General features: G+C 50.3%; 1 protein-coding gene across 1 annotated transcript in view; it reads right to left on the bottom strand.

The window, feature by feature from the left end:
- AHRR (aryl-hydrocarbon receptor repressor) overlaps nucleotides 1-20,035 on the bottom strand; it is a 75,200-nt gene that overhangs the window by 5,520 nt on the left and 49,645 nt on the right. Inside the window, exons 5-8 of the mRNA XM_011960874.1 lie at nucleotides 14,308-14,397; nucleotides 6,489-6,618; nucleotides 5,342-5,478; nucleotides 1,335-1,534 (exon numbers count right to left, since the gene is read on the bottom strand). Coding sequence (XP_011816264.1) covers nucleotides 1,335-1,534; nucleotides 5,342-5,478; nucleotides 6,489-6,618; nucleotides 14,308-14,397 — 557 coding nt within the window. The remainder of the gene's footprint in view (nucleotides 1-1,334; nucleotides 1,535-5,341; nucleotides 5,479-6,488; nucleotides 6,619-14,307; nucleotides 14,398-20,035) is intronic.

Here is a 20,035-nt window from a genome sequence, read left to right as displayed (position 1 = left end):
AGGGCCAGCCCAGACCACCCCTCCACCCTGCATTCAGCCCCCGCCCCACCAGGCTGTCCCAGGAGGAAGTGGCAGAGCAGCGACTCGCCCAGGTGGCCGGGGAAGGTGTCCTGCACAGTTCTCTGAGAGGAAGCTGGATCTCTGGCATCCCGGCAGCCCCAGCCCTACCTCACTGGTGTCTTCCCAGCAGGCGGAACACACAGTTTCTATACACACATCATTTTCATCTCTCCCAGCACGCGAGACAGACTTAACGCATTCTGGGAAACTGCAGACACGAATCCGCGAGGGCAGGGGTCCCCAGCCCCCAGCCACAGACGGGTACCCGTCCATGGCCTCTAGGAGCCAAGCTGCACAGCGGGAGGGGAGCCATGGGCAAGCGAGCGAAGCTTCCTCTGTATTTCCAGCCACTACCCATCGCTCGCATGACGGCTGGCGCTCCGCCGGGCCATGATTCTCACAGGAGCGTGAACCCTGTTGTGAACTGTGCATGTGAGGGAGGGCCTAGGTCCAAGCTCCTTAGGAGAATCTAATGCCTGATGATCTGTCACTGTCTCCCATCACCCCCCGCCACGGGGCCGCCTAGTTACAGGAAAACAAGCTCAGAGCTAGCACTGATTCTACATTATGCCAAGTTGTATAATTATTTCATTATATATTACAATGTAATAAAACAGCAATGAAATGCACAGTTAAGGGCAATGTGCTTGAATCATCCTGAAACCATCCCCACTTCCAGTCCGTGGGAAAACTGTCTTCCGCCAAACTGGTCCCTAGTCCTAGTACCAACAAGCTCGGGAACCCATAGGCTGTTTCCTGCTTCTGAAAGGCTGAGAACGCTGTGGGAGAGGACTGGCTCGGCCAGGGACGAGGGCCAGCTGGAGGGGCAGCTGTGCCGTTGACCCTCCATCTGCCCACCAGGGACGCCTTTCTCCCGCATCTCTTGCAGCCAGGAACCACCTCCGCTTGTCCACGGACAGTCAGTGCGAAGAGCGGGCAGCCGAGAGGTGGAGAAAGGCAGGGGCCACAGCAAACCCCCCATTCCCTTGTGGACACAGGGTCAGGCCACTTATTCTGAAACTGGTTCTGTAACAGGATGATTTAGGAATGAATCGATACAGGCAACGTTTGGTGCCAGTTTGCAAATGAGTTTGAAAAACATTGTTTCACCTAATCGTTGCTGCCTACGTTGTATAATGACTTTTACAACACGAAACTTACTTTATTACCGGCTGGAAATGAAGAAAGAAGATACAGAAAGTACTGAGCACGGAGGCATTTTGTGGTGGCTGCCAGCAGGCACCATGCGGCTGTGAAGGGCGAGTCTTACTCACTTTGCATCCGTGGTGGCCGCGGTGTCTGCCCTGGACCTTGCCCTCAGGAGCGCACTCCTCATTTTCATCTCCGCTGTGGAGGGGAGGAGAACGGGCGCCACGATGCAGAACAGCGACAGTCGCGGGGGGAGCACGGCTCCGGACGGCGCCTTCTGCTTCTGTCCAAACAGGAATTTCAGTTTTCCTTGAAACTGCATCGTCTGGTGTTTTCAAGAGAGAGAGGAAGGCGTGTTCACAAAGCGCCCTGGCAAGGTGGTCAGGGGTCACAGAACTCAAGGACGTGGCAGTGGCTGGAATTCGCGGGGAGGCAGCTCGCCATGAGCGGCCAGGGACAGCAGAGCAGCAGCTGCCAAGCCTGCGACCCCGGGGCCTGCGCAGTGATTCGACGTGCTTGACTCATCCTGAAACCGTCCCCCACTCCCAGTTTCTCTGGAGTCGTGGCGACTGCGTTTGATTGACCGGTTCATTCCTGCGTGTGCTCGCGCACGTTCATGTGCGCCACGCCATGCACCGGTGGGCATGAATTGCGCCTGCGGGACCTGCCACCCACCCACAGCCGGGCCAGCGGCCAACCCTCTGGCAGGAATTTGCAGGAGTGGATTATCTCCAAAGATTGTTTCAGCTTTAACACGCCATTTTACAAATTATGAATTCTTCATTTGTAATGATAAAACTTAGGCACAACGTGGTTTTATTTATCTAGGGTGTACAGTGTGATTTTAAAAGCCAGCAAGTAACCTAGGAGTTTGTTATAAAAGAAAATAGGCCGGGCGCAGTGGCTCAAGCCTGTAATCCCAGCATTTTGGGAGGCCGAGACGGGCAGATCACGAGGTCAGGAGATCGAGACCATCCTGGCTAACACGGTGAAACCCCGTCTCTACTAAAAAAATACAAAAAAACTAGCCGGGTGAGGTGGTGGGCGCCTGTGGTCCCAGCTACTCCAGAGGCTGAGGCAGGAGAATGGAGTAAACCCAGGAGGCGGAGCTTGCAGTGAGCCGAGATCGTGCCACTGCACTCCAGCCTGGGCAACAGAGCAAGACCCCGTCTCAAAAAAAAAAAAAAGAAAGAAAGAAAAAATCTCTCTCTACAAACAGAAGGCTGATGTATAATTTACTTGTTTACCAAAGGCCTTCAGGGGTACTGCCTTCTATGGAAGAATGACCCCACAATGTGACTCCACCCTCTCTCTATCCTTATTTCATCCATCTATCTTTCCATCCATCCATCCATCCATGTTTCCATCCATCCATCTTCCCATCCATCTGTTCATCTTCCCATCCATTCATCCACCCACCCATCTATTCATCTATCCATGTTTCCACCCATCCATCATATTCCCATCTAACCATCCATCCATGCATCCATCATCTTCCCATCCATCCATGCACCTATCAATCTGTCCATCTAGCCATCCATCCACCCATCTGTCTATTTATCCATCCATCCATCCACCCACCCACCCACCCATCCATCTGTCCATCGATTCACCTTTCCATTTGTCCATCTATCCACCCAGCCATCCATCTTCCCATTCATCCATCCATCCATCCATCTAGCCATCCATCATCTTCCCATCCATTCATCCATCCGTCATCTTCCCATTCATCCATTCACTCATCCATTCATCCATCCATCTTCTATATCCAACCATCCATCCATCCATTCATCCATCTTTCCATCTGTCCATCCATCCATCCATCTTCCCATCTATCCAACCATCCATCCATTCATCTATCTTTCCATGTGTCCATCCACCCATCCATCTTACCATCCATCCATCCATCCCTCATCTTCCCATCCATCCATCCCTCCATCTTCTCATCCATCCATCCACTCATCCACTCATCCATCCATCCATCCATCCATCTATCCATCCGTCATCTTCCCATACATCCATCCACCCATCCATCTTCTCATCCATCCATCCCTCCATCTTCTCATCCATCCATCCCTCCATCTTCTCATCCATCCATCCCTCCATCTTCTGATCCATCCATCCATCTATCCATCCGTCATCTTCCCATCCATCCATCCATCCCTCATCTTCCCATCCATCCATCCACCCATCCATCTTCTCATTCATCCACCCACTCATCCACTCATCCATCCATCCATCCATCCATCCATCTTCCCATCTATCCAACCATTCACCCATCCATTCATCCAGCTTTCCATCTGTCCATGGATATATTAAACAAATAATAAACACCTGCTGTGTAGCACTCACACAATTGGTGTTGGGGATTCAAGGCAGTGGTGTGCTGGGAAATGTTTAACATCTAGCTCTCCAGGGGGAAAACTTCCCAGATATGCAGTGTTTGCCAATTTATTTAGTATAAATATTCCCAACACGGCTGACTTCAAGCTCCCAAGTTAATTTCAGCCGAATCTCAAAGACTACCATTTTCAGCTGGCCCTGTGGCATGAGGGAGCTTCCATGACACCCGCATTGCCCAGACTGCACCACTTAGGGTGGAAGCTGGGAAGAGCTGTGAGGTCCTGCAGGGTCTTGGTGTATTCTCTGTCAATACAGGAGCCCTTTATGGTGCTGTGGATGAATGGATTTTAATGGGAAAACAGAATCAGACACTTATTTGTGTAAACCTCATTGCAACATTTTAGGGTCAATCTAATTTCTCTGGCTTATTTCCTCCATTCAGTTCTTTGTTTGACAATTTCATTTTAAACTATATTCCACTGGCTGCACAGTAAAATCCTTCCAATTTTGTGTCATCTAGAAATAAGAGTTTTTAATTAACCAGGAATTGGTTATATAATTTTAAAAAATGAACAACATTCCTTAGCCAATAAAAGTAAGTATCTTAATTTCCACAAAATATAGAACAAAATACCAATGGTGAAACCCTGTCTCTACTAAAAATACAAAAAAATTAGCCGGACGTGGTGGCGGGTGCCTATACTCCCAGCTACTCGGGAGGCTGGGCTGAGGCAGGAGGATGGCAGGAACCTGGGAGGCGGAGCTTGCAGTGAGCTGAGATCGCGCCACTGCACTCCAGCCTGGGCGACAGAGCGAGACTCTTGTCTCAAAAAAAAAAAAAACCTTTATTGTCACTAGTTACCTAAATAAAAGCTGTGCCCTGGGGCATGTTCGTGGCAGCAGATCTGGGGCCCGTGGAGAGCTCGTCCTTCCACCAGGCACCCAGTGGGTGGGAGAGAGACAGAAACAGGCAGACCCACAGGTGCCTCTGCCATGGGGATGGTCTGCACCCGAGGTCCCCAGGAGGTCATGAGTCCACACATGGGTGGAAAGCTGAGCCCAAGGGGCCTGCCCAGCTAGGGTGCTGGGGTGAGAGGGCCTTGTGGCATTGAATTGCAGCCAGGAGACAGCAGGGGCCACCACTGGGCCTCTCAGGGGCTGTCACCCAGGGTTGACTATGCTGCGACCCAGGGGAAGTCCAGTGCCTCAGGGGTCTGAAAGGTGGGCAGGGGTCTGGGACAGGGTGGGAGGCCTTTGCCCTGACATGTCCAATGGGGAGGATTTCTCTGATTCAATGAGGAGCTGGAAGAAGAAATAGTCAAATAGCACAAGTGAAAATCCCAAGTATCTGTTTGCAAGAGAAGAGGGTGAAACCAAAAAGCTCGGCAGAAGCTGTGGGCTCAGCCACTTACGCCAGCCACAGCCGGAGGCTCTCCCAGCTTGCTAGCCCTTGGCAGAGGTGGGGCACATTTTAAAAAATATTTTAATAAGTTATAAATAAAGATACAACTAGAGTATAAACCTACTGCAGAGTTTTACATTTTCATCGACCTGGCTTGTCCACCACAGCAGGCCTCACAGTTGACTCATCACACATCCCTTCGCATGCTCAGAGGCGTCAAGGCCCCATACCATCCCAGCGTGCACAGAGCTCAGCGCCAGCCCTTGCCCCTCTACCAGGACACGTGGGTTAACGCCCCCACCTCCTCTTGCTCTCTGTTTCCTTCCGCCCCAGGGCAGAATGCACCCCAGATGTCAGGAGTCCCCTGCCAGGGGCCCACACACTCACCAGGAAGCCCGAGGTGCTGTCCAGCAGGCAGCGCACACGGCAGATGAAGCAGCGGGTCAGGAAGGCTGAGTACTCGGTGGGCGCACCTGCGCCCCACTCCTGGGCCCTGAGCAGCCTCCCCAGGATGACGTCATCTCCTGCAGACCATAGTGGCCAAGGGGCGTGGCGGTGGGAGAAGCCAAAACACACAGGTCACACGCACAACTGCATGCACAGAGCACGCAACAAACACACCCATGGCTCTCACGTACAAGGTCATGTAAACCCTATCACCGCGCACTCCTCCTGCGCCCAGCATCCTTCTAGACGTCGCTCGGACAAATTTTGCCTTCATCATCCCTTGCCTTTAAAAACATCGTTTTTAGTACATGCGCATGCACGACGATGGTTTCATCTTGCTTATTTTTAGCTTTATAAAAGGGTCTTCCATGTAGGTGCCTGGGCTTTGCTGTTTGATTTAAGGTCAATCATACTGTCACATGAAGTGGTGGTGGAAACTTTTCATGAATTATTTTAGGCTTCCGTGGATATGTGCGAGAGAACCCAGGAGTCACCCTCTGCACAGGACCCCGGGCAGATGTCGCCTCTCCTCAGAGCCCAGATGCAACTGTCCCAGCAGAGCCCCCGCCTGTCATTGCCTGTCAAGGAGCTCCACACCTGCCGGGCTCATCTTACCAGTCAGAGCCACAGGGAGGTTGGGGGCAAGCCCTGTGCAGGGGTCTTCTGTGAAAAGGGGCAACCGACTCTGCGTAGCAACCATCTTTCAGGGACTTTTATCGGATAACTCTAGTATGAAGCAAAGAAACTTCCTGGCAGACATGAGACTTGAGGGGAGTTTGCAAAACAAGAGGCCAGGACTGCAGCTTGTGGTGGGGTGACAAGAGTGGCGGCGACCTCAAGCCTGGCAGAGCCCAGGCAAGCAACCAGGAGTGAAGCACACTCGAGCCACACAGAGCTGGTGCAGCCCAACCAGAGGACAGGGAGGGACACGGGAGGAGGTCTCTGAAGAAAAGTGAGATTTGGCGCTAAAGTCGACGTGGAAGGCAAAGCACACCAAGAAGGCACGACAGGGTCATTTCCAGAGGCAGTGACGTGTTCTGTGACCTGCTCTAGCTTTTGGTGACTCACTTGGACCCCAGACACCCACCTGTCTCCAAGGGCGGGGGCTGCCCGAACACCACCTGGGGAGGGTCCATGGCCCAGTGGAGCTGCCGGCAGAAGTCCTGGCGGTCGTCCACGTGGATGTAGTCATAAATGTTCTGGTGCATCACGTCTGTCTGAAATCGCACAGCGAGGTTATTCCAGCCTTACCCCAAGTGGCTTTACACACTTTATTCCACTGACGAGTAACCGAAAAATTTCCACTCCACTTGTCAAAGCAAGTCACAGCCACAGGGAAAGAATCCCACTGAAAAGACGGCGCTTGACCCGGGGCCCCCGCTCCCTCCTGGGAAGACGCCTGTCTCAGCTGCCTGGAGCACCTGCCCATCCGTCTGCCCACCAAGTGGTGCCCACATCCAGCCTTTGAGGGCAAGCGGGAGGCTAAAAGATGGGCATCTTCTGGGCCACAATGTGGGGCCAAGACATCCACTTTCCTGTCGACTTAGACTCTTTGTGACTGTTTCCCATCACTTCACATCTTATGGCGGGTGATTTCCTCCTTCCTGACACCCAGGCCTCAACCTTCACCCACTTTCATGAAGTCTCAAGAACCAGTTCACAGGCCTCTCTCTAGTCCTCTCCTTCCACCTGCTCAGAAGCAAATCTGGGCCCTGACACAGAGGCTGACCCTCACAGGCACCCAGGGTCCATGTCCGGCGACAGAGGCTGACACTATGTGCCACGAAGACTGACTTCAAGGGGGACCCAACTGTCACCACTGCCCGTGAGCGTGTCTGCGCCTGAGGAAGGCCGGCCATCCCACCGCCCTCTCCCTTCTCCTAACTGAAGAAAGTCAGGCACCTGCACCTGCAGCCTGGCCCGCACACCCCCGCCCCGCCCCCAAATAATTAACCCTGCCAGGGACTGCTAGAACCTCAGGACTCTTTCAGGGTGACCTAACTCTAAGTGGCATTTGTTATCATGATAATAACCAGGTGGTTCTTCCTAACTGGAGGGGAAGCTCCTTAAGAATCAAGACTTCAGAGGAACGTAATAAACTCACCCTAAAGGGACGAGCATCTTCAGGCAACCCAGTGGGAAGGACCGGCGGGGCTCCCGGAACAAGATGAGACACAGCCTCAGGAGGGCAGGGGGAGGCCCTCACTCAAGGGCCCGGACTCCAACCGCCTGCGCCTCCGCAGTTCCCTCCTGTGAAGGCGCTGTCACGAGCGGTGAGAGGAACAGGGACCCCTCGAAATGAAACGGGCCGCGCCAGCCTCCCCCCCAGTGCACTCCTCGGGGCTCTGCCTTCGGTGCCTTCCTAAGGACTCGTAACTGGAGGGTAACCGAGGCCAAAAAGCGCCCAATCACGAACACACAGTTGGGTGAATCACCTTCAAGAAAACACCCCGTGGGACCCCACCCAGATGAGGCCACAGGGCGTCGCCGGCACCCGCAAGGCCGTTTCTGCCTCTGAGCCGGGCGCCCTCCCTGTGGGGGCTGGTTCTGCGCGGCGGACTCCACGTGGAGGGAGGTACCCGCCAGCATCCCCCTGCCCGGCATCGCCACCGTGAGGGCAGCTGCTGAACCGCGGGATGGGCGCTGTGGACAAGGAGGCCCTGGGTCTGCAAGGGCCTCCTGACTGGCACAGCCGGGCGCCAGCCACAGCCTCCCAGGCGGGGAAGCTCCTCTTCCAGTTAAGGCTCGGACACGCCAGCGGCTGCACCTTCTGGCCAATGTTTGTCCTTTTCCCTCTTTATCTTTTAGTCACTGTGGTGGATAGGCCATGTTTCTTGCTATGGTTTCAACTTTCCACCTCCTGAACCATAAGAAGGAGCATCTTGCATATTTCAGGTGTTCAGCGGTGCCGGCGCGTGTGGCATGTGTGGCCTGTGTGGGTGGGTGGCTGCGTGCGTGGGTGCCTGCGTGGGTGCCTGCGTGCAGCCCCGACATGTCTCTTTCTGGAATCCCCACTGAGCTGTCCAGCTGCCTTGCCCTGTCCTTTCTGGGCTGCCTTTCATGCAAGGTGTCCCGCTGCCATCCTGCCCTCCTGATGGACCACGAGGCCCAACCCATCCGTCCTCTCTGTGTAGGGAGGGCTTTTTTCCTGAGAAATCTTTCCTCATAGATCTAGCTCTGCTCTGTTATCTTCTGGAAACTTCCATTATGCCCGGAAGCTGTCTGTGGTGTGAGCCAGGACTCAAGACCGGCTTCCTCCTGCAGGGATGCAGCTCGCCCAGCGCCTGCAGCGCCTGCAGCGCCGCCTCCGTTCCGCTGCCAATGCCCTGGCAGCCACTGTTTGGTGAGGGCGGGAGTCTGCGCTCCTCCCAGCCTCAGGGCTCCCTCTTTCTCCTTGACTTCCTGTTACCAGGGGATTGTCTTTGCAGGGCTCTGTTAATTCAGGGGCTGGGAAGCAATGCTGGGTTTAGGCTTCCATCCCATCCTGTTCTACGAAAACAGGATTTCCCAAATCCAGGACTTCACAGCTCTCTTTTCATCAAGTAGCCACAGCTCCTCCTCTAGTGTTCACTCCGGATACTGGAATATTTCGCAATCAAAACCCGCTTCTCCTCCGGGAACTGCACGGTTCTGCCGCTCTATGGCAGCAGCCTCAGGGCCCGTCAGAGGGAGCTTGGCTACATAACCACCGTGGCGTCCCCTACCGCGGCGTCGCCTCTCGTGTTTCCGCAGGGTCTCCGGGCTGAAGGACGCAGCGTGTGAGAAGTTTAACAAATACACATCCACATCCCGATGGCCAGAAAAGGGGATCGATCCACAAGGAACGTTTCAGAGTTCTGATCCAAACCACTCTACCTCCCGGTTCCACATCTTCAAATCCACGTTACACCCGGGCATAGGTAACACAAAACCAAGGAAACAAAGACCCAGAAACCTGGGTCTTTCCCCTTCTGAAGTAGAGATCTTACGACATTTGTTTCACAGCTTATGGAAAATGGTGTGGGGACACTTCCAGTAAACGGGGTTGGCAACGAACAGAAACACCAACCCCATCAGCTCTTACCAGCCAGCCTGTTGGTCCCCGTGCAGTAAGAGCCGGGCACCTTGGAGGGCCCCGGCTCTGCCAGGACAATGAGAAACACGGCTCCAAACACTCTCCTGTGTGAGCTCTGACACGTTTTAGTGCCAGCTTTTTAAAACTGAAACGCAGAGGAGCCTGTGTCCAGAGGCAAGCGACATTCCCCTTACACTTGCTGCCATCCCTAATTTCTTCATTTATAAATGTTGCTTAAAAGACTAAAACTCCCAGCCAGACACAGTGGTTCATGCCTGTAATCCTAGCACTTTGGGAGGCAAAGGTGGGCGGATCACTTGAGGCTGGGAGTTCAAGACCAGCCTGGCCAACATGGGCTTTAGTAGAAGCCCTGTCTCTACTAAAAATACAAAAATTAGCCAGGCCTGGTGGCGCACACCTGTAATCTCAGCTACTCAGGAGGCTGAAGCGGGAGACTTGCTTGAACCAAGGAGACAGAGGTTGCAGTGAGTCAAGATTGTGCCGCTGCACTCAAGCCTGGACGACAGAGCAAGACTCTGTCTCAAAAAAACAAAAAAGAAAAAAAATTCCCATTCCTTTTAAAAAATAGGTTCTTGCCCTCAGCCCCAACGGCCACAGGCAAAGACTTATTTCCCAGTAGAAGAGAGAGACTCCTTCATCTTTGTGGTCACAGTCAGGGTGAGGCACATGAGGTCATCTGCAACCATGGTCACGTGGCCGGCAGCTGCTGCTTCACCTGGAGCCCTCACTCCCTGCATGCTGGGAATCTGGCTTTGTCATTACAATGCCTGGTGCCCCAAGCCCAGCAGTCCTGGGACTTCTCCAACTCACCAGTCACCAAGGCCTGGGCTTACACCAGAGGCACATGGCAGTGCTGGGGGCCTGGGTGCACCTGCTGCATGGGCACCCGGCTGTCCTCACAGTAGCTGGTGCTGCACCAGATCATGAGGCCCTGCATCTCCTGGAGCTCGCTCTCTCTCCAGTTCTTCACCATGGAGTGCGCCTCCTCCTGCACCAGAGCAGCCGCAGCCCCGCCCTGGCGACCCCACGCTGCCCCACACCGAAATGGTCCTCCCATGAGTTTCCACAGGCAACCCTGAGCTTTGCAGGCCCCTGGAAGGTGAACCCCCAACACCCTCCCTGAGCAGCCCCAGGCCTGCCCGAGCGCCTCATCCATCATCTCCAAGCCCGCAGTCAGGTAACGAAAGGGAATTCAACAAGTGAGAAAGGGCCTGCTGCTCAAGACAGGAGCGCGTAGCAGAGCGGGAAAGAGTTCTCCAACTGAGGCGAATCCGAAGACAGGGTGAAACGTAAATCCGTGTGGCGTGTCTGCCCTAAGTCTGTCTTAATCTTTTAAAGTCTGATTCCTACAAAGTGACATCAAGACACACGGCGGGAGAAGTGGGAGGGGGAGAGCACGACACTAAAATTATCCAAATCGTACAAAAACAAACCCTCCTTTCATCAAGTAAAGACAGTCTTTATTTTAGCTTTACACCACCACTTAGGGAGTTTAGAATAAAATCATTTCCAATTTTAATATGCTGCACACTCTAGCAGCTAACATGTTTACCTTTTTATGCAAAAGCTTGCACACATCAGCTAACTGTACCTGTGGGATTCTAACTGCTCTGATCGACGAGCTCTAACGTTTGAGAGAACGAACAACTTCTTGAATCAACAAATGTCATTGGCAACTAAAATATACACCTAAAGCCGTTTATTCCTCACTAAGCTTGCTGAGCTTGAAGACACTGAAATCATGCACTCACGCTGTGACCAGGAATAATTGGTTCCTGACTTTTTGTAAAGCATTTTGCACAACAAACTCACACAAGCACAAAGCTGTTCTAATATTTTCATGAGATATTTTGCATAAACTAGAGGCAATGCCTGATTTAATGGCATTTGGAACCAATTTCCTCATAATCAAGGCGAAACTTTTTTTTTTTTTTTTAACTTCTCATGCTTGGGGGAAAATGACCAAGCACCAAGAAAACAGAAAGCCCAATTAGCAAAATTTCTGACCTGGAATCAGAGCTGCTCTGTACAGCACCTGCCCCTGTCCCCAGAACCAAACCCCGGAGTGAGACCATCGAGCCGTGGCTAATGGGTGCGACTGGAGAACTCAGGGCAGCTCAGGACGCAGTGACTAGAGTTGACGGTGATTCTGAGCATGCAAAAGGCAGAGCAAGTGGCCATCTCTAGACTCAGGCCCTGCACATACAGACCACGCCGAAGCTGCTCTGCTTAGGTTGACAGAGTCACTGAGCCACACCCTCATGTCTGCCCACGTCCTGTCCTTCGAGTGCTCCCCTGTTCAGTGAAGGATGCACCAAAGCCCAGCAAACGCATACGGACCCACTCCACAGCTCTCTACGTGTAAAGGAAGCATCCCACGGGCAGCTCCGTGGGATTGGAGCACAGAAGATGGAGATGAAGAGGATGCTGGGTGGCCACCCAGATGCTCATGCCATCTGTGGGAATGAGGGACCCGCCAGCCGTCACTCCAGGTCCCCTCTCATAGGGCACATCGGGAGATGAAAGTGCCCCAATCACAGATGCCAGGGCACACTCAGCAAAGCCTGTGGTCATGCGGTGTCAACAGCAGCCGCCTAGAGTGATGTCCCTCTGTGGTGGGAGACGCAGCGCCAGGCACCAGGGCTTTGTCCAGCACTCCTCTGTTCAGTGGCCCTGTGGTCTGGCCACAGCCTGGCAGGCAGATACCGCTGCTGGCCATGGTGTGGGCACAGGAAATGAGGCTCAGAGCCATCAAGGTCGCTGCTGGGACAGCAGAGCTGTGTCTCCACCCTGCACTGCGTTCCCAACAGGACAGTGGCCTGGACACCCCTTGGCAGCCATGCCCACTGCACAGTGCTTCCTCTCCCTGCACACAGCCATGTCCCCCTGCGTCCTCCACCAGAGCCGGCCCAGGTGTGCTGACGAGCTGCACCTTCACGTGGCTGCTGGGGGAGAGGCCATCCGGAGGAGGCATCCAGTGTGCAGAGAGCCGCGGTGCAGAAAACAAGCTCACTGCAATGAGCCCGACGGTCACACGGTCCCTGCAGTTCACAGGGAGACCGGCCTGGGCTCAGGGGCAGGAGGTTGCACCTAGGGGCGGACTACAGGAGCTGCTTTGCAGAGTCACCAGCAGGCAGCAGCGACTTCAGCTGTGGGGAAATTCAAAGTCCTGGCTCTCATGGAAACTGGATAGAACTCTGTGCAGCCTCAGGGCCTGGGCAGACATGAATCCTAATGACTCCTCAGGGACTAGTGTGGGTGAGCGGGGTGGTTCCTGGCTTCCACTGACTGCTGCCCTGCACAGCCCCTAGAGGCTTCCCACCTGACCGGGGGGGATTCAGCCCCAGGCTTCCAACCTGACCGGGGGGATTCAGTCCTAGGCTTCCCACCTGACCAGGGAAATCTTCACTTTAATCCCCCCATGTGCTGCCTCTCGCTCGGCATGAATGCTGGCTCTGGGACCATTTCCTCACAGGCAGAGGTGCTGGGCACTGCAGGGGGCAGGGCTTCCCCTGGGGCCTCCCACTCCACCAGTGTGACCCCCCAGTGTCACAGCTTCCCCCAGCGCCCAGCGGCCTCCAGGTGCACATCTCACCTGGGTCCCAAAGGGAAGCTTCCTACCAGCCGGCCCTGGCCTGAACATCTTGGGAACTTCTCCACTGCCCAGGTCATGGCCCCACCCTGTGCCACCGAGGGTCTGGCTCTCAGCCTCAGTGGGGCTGGCGTTTCCAAGACGGCCCCTGCCTGGGCCCTGTGGGCACTGCTGCCGTTCTGTGGCTGTATCTGTGTCCTCAGAGTCCTTCTAGTCCTTTGTTGCTGAGCTGGTGCTACTGGTTAACACTTCCTTACACTAAACCCATCGTAAGTCTTTCTATAAAACTCTTCAAATTTCTGCAGTTTCTGTCTCCAGACTGACCAGCTCCTTTCCAGAAAGAAAAACAGCTCCTTTGCTCCCCTCCTGGCCTTGAGTGGGATTTGTTTGTTTGTTTGTTTGTTTGAGACGGAGTCTCACTCTGTCACCCAGGCTGGAGTGCAGTGGCTCGATCTCACCTCACTGCAAACCTCCGCTTCCCGGGTTCACGCTATTCTCCTGCCTCAGCCTCCCTAGTAGTTGGGACTACAGGTGCACGCCACCACACCTAGCGAATTTTTGTATTTTTAGTAGAGACAGAGTTTCACCATGTTGGCCAGGCTGGTCTCGATCTCCTGACCTGGTGATCCGCCCACCTCGGCCTCCCAAAGTGCTGGGATTATAGGCGTGAGTCCCTGCGCCCGACCGGGTGGGATTTTTTATCGCACCTTTTCCTGGGTGAGTTGCCCTTCCAGGGCGTGGTATCTGACGAGGCCTCAACCCCATTCTCGGCCTGGAAGTCTGGAGTCATCCCCCGGGGGCTGACCGGACAGCATTCCAAACGAACCACTCGCACGTCAGGAAGGGCATTTCCAGAACAAGCTGCGTCTCGAGTGCACCGAGAAGCTGAGGGTTAAGACGTTGACTGGGAGTGGATGAATGGGATGGTGCTGGTGGGGCAGGGGACCCAGCGGAGTGCCCGAGCCAGAGGAGACCATGCCGCTGCTGTCCAAGCGCCGCGGCTCCCTGAGACCAGCACACCCCCGACACTGAGCGGCCTCACACCGAGACCCTGAACCCAGGCTGGAAGAAACACTGCCCCCGACACAGCTGGAGTGTGGAGATCTTTACCTGATGAGAGTTCAGTGATAGGAAAAACCCAATTTTAGACATTTGTCAAACCTTGAAGACAACAAACATTTACAAAGGGAAGAGAACCTAGCACTTAACAGACTGGTGGGCTATTCTGGTTTCATTTACCTGATGGAAGCCCAGATAGTCCACGATCGTTGCTGACGCATAAAATATCGTCCCTTCTGCACTCACGACCAGAGCAAAGCCATTAAGAGACTAGAAGAAAAAACAAAAAAGATCAGATTGGCTCACCCAAAATGAAAAAGTGCAAGCATCATTTGCTTAAATTTTCAACAATATTCTTCTGTTTTGTAGTCCGTGTTCATAACCTCTAGAAATGCCCACTTTTTATTTATTTATTACCATTTTGTCATAGGCTCCAAGTTAACAGGCAACATGAGAAGGTAGCCATGGTTTACACGGTCCCTTTTCTAATACATATAAAATTATGTGTTACAAAATATGCACCTTGTCTTGGTGCGACAGTGAGACGTGGTACCTAAGACGAGGCAGGAGCTCTCTGTTTTCCTCTGCAGACGTTTCTGCCCATGTACCTCCTTCTACACACTGTCTGGAATAACCGTCGGTTTTTCTAAGGATTTTTATTATGAAAAATGTTGAACTCCATCGACCAGCCTGGCTAACATGGTGAAACCCCATCTCTACTAAAAGTACAAAAATTAGCCGGGTGTGGTGGTGCACACCTGTAATCCCAGCTACTTGGAAGGCTGAGGCAGGAGAATTGCTTGAACCCAGGAGGTGGAGGTTGCAGTGAGCCGAGGTCATGCCACTGCCCTACACCCTGCGCAATGGAGTGAGACTCTGTCTCAAAAAAAAAAAAGAGAGAGAAATGTTGAACTCCATCAAGTGTTTTTCTGCATCTACTGAAACAATCACAATTTTTATTTTGTGCGTGATTGATAGATTTTCTGATGGTGCATCATTCCTGTACTTTATGAGGTAAGCTTCTTTGATCATGACTTTTTAATATGCTCTTGGAATTGATTAACCTCACTTAGGGGTTATCCATCTATGTTTAAACTTGGCCTGTAGTTTCTCTGCATATTTTGCACACGGTACACACAACCATCAAGACATGAGTCGCTCCTGCCCCTTTCCTTCCATTCTCTGGACCCACTTAAGGTGAGGGTGATGTGCTTCTGGAAGGCCTGGTCTACCTCACTCTGAAGACCCTCTAGTGTGGGCACATTTTGCGGAGATGGTAGATGAAACGGGGCAGATTTTAACACCACGTTGATTTGTTTATTGTTAGTGTATGCAAGTTCTTTATTTTTTCTTACATTAACTATGGCATCTTAAAATACCTTCTAGAAACTCATTTCATTTTGATGTTAAATTCAGTCGTGTATGTTATTCACAATATTTGTATGATTATTGCATCTTAGTTACAGCTGTAATTATTGTGGGATTTTGGAGGGAGCAGAGGGAGAAGGCCAGGATGTGGCTGTGCTGTGCTCGATGTGGCGTTTTCCTTTATTTGAGAAGCGAGCCCCACAGCCCCACCCTGCAGCAGCTTCCCGGGGCCGTCACTGGTGAGGATGCGGGAAAGATGGTGGCCTCTGAGCCGCAGGATCTGTCCATGGCAGCAACGGCCGCTGGCACTGAGCAAGCACAGGCTACCAGGTGGAATGTCTCGCCCAGTCTCACATCCTGCACGAGGCAGGGGTGAGGGGGCAGAGTCACCTGGACACGGCTTTCATAAATGTTTCCATTTGTGTCTTTAAAACGCAGACATTCGGAGACTGCAGCTCCCATGATGTTTGTGGCTATCAGCCGTCTATTATACACTAATTTCCTTAAATCTGGGCCATGCTGGGTACTTTTATTTTCCTTTCTTTTTCTGAAATCTTTGCCAATTTGAAAACAGATATATTATTTTTGAAAAGAGATAAATTATTTTACCATTATAGTTTTCATTTCTTTGATTACTAATGAGATTGAAATACATTTCCTACATTCACTGGTAACTTGTATTTCTTCTTTGGTAAACTACCCTATGTATGTCATGCGCTAATTTTTCCATTAGGGTTTATAAATATCAATTTCTAAGAGCTTTTGAAATACCGGTATTGAAGACTCCCAGGCAACCAAGGATAATGGCAGTTACCTAAATCCAAATCCCCCGCTACATTCCACAAAATGCTGGAGAATGGTCAGAACAAGTGCGGCTACACAGACCCAAAATTGCATCATAATGAGGACACAGGAAGTGTGACAAACTTCCAATTACACACGAGCGGAAGAGTCAGCATCAAATCCCAGCGAGCTTAAAATGACTGTTTCAAAAGTATGTAGTCCCTCCTCAAGAAACTAGAGAGAGAAGAGTCAGTTAAATCTCAGGTAAGGAAAAGGTAAGAAAAAATAAAGGTAAGAGTCAAAAACCCATGAAAATGGCTTAGAACAGTCAAATAATAGAGACCATTAACAGAGCCAAAATTCAGATTTTTGAAAATTTTGAAAAGATTAACAAAACGGATAATCTGCTAGCAAGACTCATCAAGAAAAAAAACAAATCACTGACACCAGGAGTTTAAAAGTACATCACTACAGGTCCTATAAATATTAAAAGGATAGTAGGAAAATACTAAAAATGATAGTTAATACATTAAACAATTTAAGTGAAACAGGAAACACTCCTTGAAATATGCAAATTAACAAAAGTGATATAAGAAGAACTAGAAAATCTGAATAACCTAATATCTATTAAATAAATTGAATTTCTAATCAAAACTTTCCCGCAAAGAAAACTCCAGGCCCCAATTAAAAAACATAAAATAGCTAGGAATAAATCTAACAAAAGATGTGCAAGGCTGGTATACTGAAAACAATGCAACATCACTGAGAAAATACCTGAATAAACTAAGAGATATACAGTGTTCCTGGATTGAGGCTCAATGTAGTTAGGATTGTCCTGTCTCCCTACATTGATCTGTAGATATAATGCAATCCCAATCACAATTTTAAAGGTTTTTTTTTTCTTTTTACAGAAAGTGACAAGCTGATTCTCAAATTTTTATGGCTGGGCGTGGTGGCTCATGCTTGTAATCCCAGCACCTTGGGCGGCCAAGGTGAGAGAACTGCTTGAGCCCAGCAGTTCAAGACCAGCCTGGGCAGCATAGTGAGACCCCATCTCTACAAAAAACAAACAACAAAAACTTTAAAAACTAGCTGGGCATGGTGGTGCACACCTGTAGTCCCAGCTGCTTGGGAGGCTGAGGTGGGAGGATTGCTTGAGCCTGGGAAATCGAGGTTGCAGTGAGTTGAGATCATGCCACTGCACTCCAGCCTGGGTGACAGAGTGAGAGTCTGTCTCTACAATAATAAAATAATAAAATAGTTATGGAATTGCAAAAGACCTAGCCTTGCCAAAGAAAACTTGTTAAAAAAAAGAACAAAATTGTGGAAATTATTTTGACTTCGTGGCTTCCTATAAAGCTCTGGTCAGCAGGACAAGGTCAGGCTAGACAAGCTGACCCTCAGCCAAGGCACTAGGTCAGTCAGTGGGGAAGGAAGGTCTGAAACAGCGTGGCTGGGGCAGCTGGAGATTCGTATGGAAAAATGAACCCCGACTCCTATCTCATGCCACACACACAAAAATTAACTCAAGACCTATGACAGACACAACACAAAGCCCAGAACCACAAAGCTTCCAGAAGAAACCCAGGAAATGCCCTCATGAGTTTGAGGTCGGTGGATTTGGGTAGGATACAAAAACACTAATCCGTAAAGAAAAAACTTGATAAATTGGGCTTTATTTTAAAATGCCTGTAAAAAATGAAGAGAGAAGCCACAGAGAAAAACTATGCACAGCACATTGATAAAGGACTTTATCCAGAATCTATAAGAACTGCTACAAATCAACAATTAAAAAAAAAACAATTTTAAACAATGGGACAAATGTTTGCACAGATCGTTTACCAAAGAGATAGAGTAACACCCATCATACACATGAAAATACACTCAGCATCCTTAGCCACCAGGGACGTGCAAGTTAAAACCTCATCGAGATGCTGCTCCACACTCCAGGGCGGCCACTGTCAGAAAGACCGACAGCACGGAATACTGCTAAGGGCGAGAGTGTGACTGGTGGGAATGTAAAATGCTACAGTCACTTTGGAAAACTGTCCTGCTGTTTCTCATAAAGGCAAGCGTACATCGGCCCTACAACCCGGAAGTTCCAACCTTAGTATTTCATCAAGGGAAATGGGCATGTTCACAAAAAGGCTGGAACAAGGATGTTCACAGTGGCCTTGATCGTAATAATCAAAAGCTAGAAATAAAGCTGGTTTATTTCTAGCAACTATCAAATGGATAATGGATAATGGAAAAATGAATTGCAGAATAAGTATAAAATGGAATACTGTTACACAATTAAAAAATTTTTAAACCTTCTTGTTATGCAAAAACATTGATGAATCGCAAAAACGCTACGTTAAATAAAAATCAGATGCAAAAGTTCATGAACTTAAGAGTCTGTTTATATGACACCGAAGAACAGGCCAAACTAATCTACAGTAAGAAATATCAGAAACTGGTTCCCTGGGTGTGGCAGAGGGCAAGTGATTGAATAAAAGTGGGAGGAAGACCTATATGCAAATACATTTGAAAACCTAAAGTATGTATTTCCCTAGGAAAACATAATTTATAAAAATTGACTCCATTAGAGATAGCAAGCTTAAAAGATCAACTCCTGTAGAAGGAATAGAGAAAGTTATCAAGGGATTACCCCACAAAAATGCACCTGGCCCAGATGGTTGTAACATGGAATTCCACCAAATCTTCAAAGATCAGATAATTTCAATGCCCCGTAAATTGTTCCAGAGCACAGAAAGTGAAGGAAAATTTCTAGTCCTTTTCAAGAAGTATAACATTGACACTTAACTCTGATATGGAGAGTAAAGTAAAAAAGAAAATGACACACCAATATCACCTTTGAATATTGATGCAAATGAGCTAAACGAAATATTCAGAAATAGACTCCAGTTTCACATTAGGAAAATAATGCACCAATAACCAAGCAGATATAATCCAAGGATGAAAGGTTGGTTCAATATTAGGAAGTTCATTAATGTAACAGACCATATTTACAGATCTGAGGGGAAAAATGATTATCTCCATATATGGTGAAAAAGCCCTCAATGAAATTCACAATTATTGCTGAAAAAAAAAAAAAGGGCTCAAGAAAATAGGAATTACTGAATACCTTCTTCACAGGTAACATGTATGTGTGTGCACCTCATTCCTAAGGCAGTGATTTCATAGGGAAACACTCAAGGTGTTTCCAGTAAGATCAAGGAACAGGGTAGGGAGGCCCACCACCACCCACACAAGGGGTGCAACTACGGCCCCCAGTATGGCACCCACTATGGCCTGCCACGTGCTTTTGTAAACAGAGCCTCACTGGAACACAGCCATACCCACGCGTTTATTCATTGTCTATGGATACTTTTGTACTACAACCGCAGAGTGGGGTGCCACGGGTGGAGACAGCCCAGCCCAAAACGCCTAAAATATTCACCACGTGGGCCTTTAAAGCAGCAGCCTGCCAACTCCCTCCCACGGCATCGGACATTGCATTGCAGGTATGGATTGATGCAATTCGACATGAAAAGTCAACAGGACGTACAACGATTGGGGAGAAGTGAAACTGTCTCTCTTTGCAGACAACATCATAGTACATCTGGAAAACCCAGGAGAATCCATGATAAAATAACCCAGATAAGGCTGGGCATGGTGGCCCACGCCTGTAATCCCAGCACTTTGGGAGGCTGAGGCAGGCAGATCACCTGAGGTCAGGAGTTCGAGACCAGCCTGGCCAGCATGGAGAAACCCT

The sequence above is a fragment of the Colobus angolensis genome, unplaced genomic scaffold (genome assembly GCF_000951035.1).
Source record: "Colobus angolensis palliatus isolate OR3802 unplaced genomic scaffold, Cang.pa_1.0 Scaffold528, whole genome shotgun sequence".
NCBI classification, from domain to species: Eukaryota; Metazoa; Chordata; class Mammalia; order Primates; family Cercopithecidae; genus Colobus; species Colobus angolensis.
Note: the sequence above shows the minus strand (reverse complement) of the source record. Positions and strands in the feature narration are given on the sequence as shown.